The sequence below is a fragment of the Gavialis gangeticus genome, unplaced genomic scaffold, assembly GCF_001723915.1.
Source record: "Gavialis gangeticus isolate Ggan-Ray unplaced genomic scaffold, GavGan_comp1, whole genome shotgun sequence".
In the NCBI taxonomy this organism is placed as follows: Eukaryota; Metazoa; Chordata; order Crocodylia; family Gavialidae; genus Gavialis; species Gavialis gangeticus.
In genome coordinates, this window is record NW_017729034.1 from 62,291,192 (window position 1) to 62,295,386 (window position 4,195).

Sequence of the window (4,195 nt, forward strand, 5' to 3'; positions counted from 1 at the left end):
GGGGGGGGGGGGGGTTTACAGCAATTAGTCTGAAAAATATATGCACTTCAAAACAAGAATAAAACCAAGTCAACTTATACTCACCTCCACTGACATGTACTTCATAAAGTGAGTATTTAGGGGATGACAACATTCGCATGTCAGGTCGGAATTTCTCTGCCAAAGTTTCTATTACATCTTGTGTTGTAGCGGTACTAGACACACGGATACATTTTGTTGCAAAATTTCCAGCTGCTTTATCTTGAAAATAAAATCTCATTACTCCATGGAATTCCAGGTCCTGTAATGAAATAAGAGGAAGATAATTTTGATTGGTGGCTGGGAATGGTTTATTTTTAAAAAGTTATTCCAGCCATTCACCATTGATTCATGTCTTTGTAACTGTGCACTACAATTTGTTAAGTAGAACAGGAAGCTGGGATAGCCTATGAATACAGATTTCCAAATACTCCAAGCTGTTAGAGAAATTAGTAATCTATGCCTCAACTTTTAAATATTCAGCACCAAAGAAACATCAATTTTAATTCAATTCTAATCCTTCCAGAATAGACTAATCCATAAAATTACCCCAAAATGTGCATGCTCCATACAGTCCTATCTTCTAGGCACATTATGCATTCCAAGGCACTTTTCATTAAGAGAATTTCTTTATTGCGTTAGCCGACATCCTGGGGAGGTTGTTCCCCAAAGTTCTGCATGAAAACCCAGCTTCTCCTATTAAGTTTTGATACATCAGTTGACTGTACCTTTATTTTGCTGAGATTTAACAGGTGTCCATGACACCATGAGAAATCTACTTGGAGTGTCAAGTCTATTTTAAAACCCTGTGTAGAGTTCTCCACTGATCCTATCCTTGATCTTGGGAGGGTTTTTTCCCCACCCTTAATCACAGAGGACTAAAATGCTTAAACACACACACTTTCACTTCAAGGTCTCCTTAACAAAAAAATTGTGTTCTTATAATTCCACACCTGAAAGTCGGGGTGCGTGTGTCATTTTAATCTTGGAAAAACACAAGTTTAGGATTTTTTTGAAATCAGAATTTGCAACTGATTTAAAAAAAAAATAAATCAGAGTTTGCGATTTTTAAACAAAAAAGTCAGGATCCCTGCTTATAACAAAATGCACTGCAGGTGTTCTAAGACAGCATTTCTCAACCTGTAGGTCAGAAGAATACATGAAAGGGTCATGAACAAACTTTAAAAATGGATTCTCCTTTAAAGGAGAAAAACCGTGAGAAACCATAGCTTTTCCCTTGCAAGCTGGTAGTTCCAGCCTGCGAGGGACTTCTTGGGCCCCCTCTACAATACACTCCCCACCTGCCCCACAAACCCACTCCTTGCCCCAAAAACCCATCCCCTGCCCCACACACGGGGGGGCTGGGGCCTGGGGGCAATGGGTCAGGAATGAGGGGTACTGGGTTGGGACTGGCCATTGATGTTTTATAAATGGGTCCTAGTCCAAAAAAGGTTGAGAATCACTGTTCTACAACAGATAAAATTACTATAGAAATTTAAGACAAATTTGGAAAGCTTTTGCTGGGCAAACACTTTTAAAGCATTAAGCTAATTTTAGTGTAGGAAAAAAAAAAAAAAAAAAGAAGAGGGAGAGAGTCACGTACATGTAAAAAGGGAAAAATGGCAACCTATAACAACAAGGAAGCCTTAAAAATCAAATGGCCAATTCTCCCCCTCCCTCTTCTCTCTGTCCCTCCCCAGAACTACTCGCTCTCTTGAGATTTCAGGATCCATACAAGAGAGGTCAGTCTGATGAAACTACTCCATGCTAACTCCCTCATGTATCAGGATGGAGTTAAAAAGCAAAGCAAACACTGACAGTCAAATCAACTTACTGAGCCAGATCTCATCCCAAAGTACTGCATTTTTTTTTTTTTAAATCCAGCCTTGCGCTATGTCTCAGGTACTTCAGAAGGGGCTACAACTGGAAGCATAAAGAAAGCCTCATTTTCCATGTACAGATAAGAAGTGGGAGTCATCACATCTCAGACAGTCACTTAGCCTGTGGGGTTGTCCCCCTATAGCCACCTTAGCAACAGTACAATTCAAAGGGGTGTTAATTACATGTAGCAACCACTTATCTGGGCAGGTAGCACTTTTCTGTGGGGAGGAAGAAGGGAAGGGAGAAACTGTCCCTCTCATCTCAATGTACTCCCTTCCACCCCAGCACAAAGCAGGCAAGCACTGACCCTGCATCTCCATGCCCCTTCCCTCAAAGCATCAACATTTGTCATGTGGAGCCCTCCTCCCCTCCAGGGAATCCTACAAAAACATTTCACATCCCACATTAGCAGCTGCTTTTCTGCCTGACCTTGACCAACTCCGTAGTGCATTTTTCTATATTGCTATCTTGTGTCTTTAATATTGTGAAGTAACAGGCTGAGCGATATCAGTACTGATGGTCACTACAGTCCCTCCTTATTCCAAACCCTGTGAATTGTACACATGGACTACAAATTAGTCACCCTATCATCCGGACAAAAAAGAATTAACATGCAGGTTAGGATTTGAAGTTTCAGTTTAAGCTGCAAACATTTATCTTTTACCAAAAAGTCTTTGTTATTCATGTTGTGTGTCACTTGCTGCTTTGTTTCATCTAGGAGCTGCATACTATATTACCACAGCATAAGAACAAAGGAAAACAAGCCATACTTGAAAAAGCTTAAAACATTTAACAACAAAATTACATCCACTGAGCAGCAATTAATATATTTAAACAAAAATTCATAGTTAAAAAATATGCTTGCTAGTTTTTCCTCAGGAAGCTGGGAGGCATCTGGATAGCTAGACCTTAACAAAAAGTGATTGAAAAATCCAAATCCATAATATTTTAAAGACTAAATTCTCCACCAGTGATTTATTTGCCCTCAGTAAATTCTGAAGCCAGTCAACTGCTTTACACTAGTTCTTGAACAATGGGAAGATTATTCAGAATACTGCCTAGTGCTCTTTGGTTTAAAAATTAATCTGGTTCTGAAACTAATTTGCCTAATATACTTCAACCAATGAAGAATTCAGCAAATGTACACACTTTGTCAATTATAAAAATAGAAAAAAAATCTGTTATTGAAAATATGCTTATGATTAATATACTGATACTGGGCAGGAATTACTGAACTGCATCCCAATCTTCCCTTTGAGTACCTGAAAAAACACTCAACCACTATTATACATACACACACATATATATTCTGTAAAATAGTGATGTGATATCTATTTATCTATCCATCTGCCACTACTTTACAGAATATGTATATAGTTCAACCCCCTAATCCAAGCAGGACCAAGCAGTGTATCTACTACTGCCCCCATTTAGTATCATCTGCAAACTTGATGAGGGTGCACTCCATCCCATCTTCCAGATCGCTGATGAAAATATTGAAAAAACCAGCCCCACAGGCACTCCACTTGATACTAGCTACTAACTAGACCATTTCATTGCTATGCTTTGAACCCAACAATCCAGCCAGCTTTCTATCCTCCTTACAGTCCACTGATCCAACCAATACTTCCTCAGTTTGTCTGTGAGAATGCTGCAGGACATGTACCAAAAGCCTTGCTAATTTCAAGGTATATCATGCCCATTGCCCTCCCTGCATCCACAGAGACAGTCATCTCATCACAGAAGGCTATGACAACCAATGGCCTCCCTCAGGGGTCAGTACTGGCACCTCTTTTTCAACCTGCACATTAACAACCAGACTGCAACCAGCTCACAAAAATTTGTTTATGTTGATAACTGCACCTTTGCCACCCAAGCTCATGACTAAGTGCAGAACTCACATGTGATGGATACAGGAGACTGATATTAGAGTACTGCCTAAAACAGCACCTCAAAAGAAATCTCTCAAAGACTGTCTCAAGTGCTTTTCATCTGCATAATGCCAGCACTCATCATGCACTCACTATCCCTTTAAATGGTCAGCCTCTCAAATTTGAAACCTACCCAGTTTATCTTGAAGTCACCCTGGGCTAGACTTCAACCAGGGTTCGAATTACACTTTGACTTGGGTGGGGAGGAAGGGGTCTGCAAAAAAAATTAAACAAGTTCATTAACAAGTTCACCTAGGTGAAGGAGCAATCCAATTGAAGACCCCCTCAGGTTATGATTTGCAAATCTTACTGGGAGGCTCTTGTCTTATGCAGGGCGGGGGAGGAGGGGGGTGAAGCTGAGCCCC

General features: G+C 40.2%; 1 protein-coding gene across 1 annotated transcript in view; it reads right to left on the reverse strand.

Annotated features, from left to right (window-relative positions):
- The window catches only part of AFDN (afadin, adherens junction formation factor), a 182,195-nt gene that overhangs the window by 177,795 nt on the left and 205 nt on the right, over positions 1 to 4,195 (reverse strand). Inside the window, exon 2 of the mRNA XM_019526929.1 lies at positions 85 to 280. Coding sequence (XP_019382474.1) covers positions 85 to 259 — 175 coding nt within the window. The 5' untranslated portion in view covers positions 260 to 280. The remainder of the gene's footprint in view (positions 1 to 84; positions 281 to 4,195) is intronic.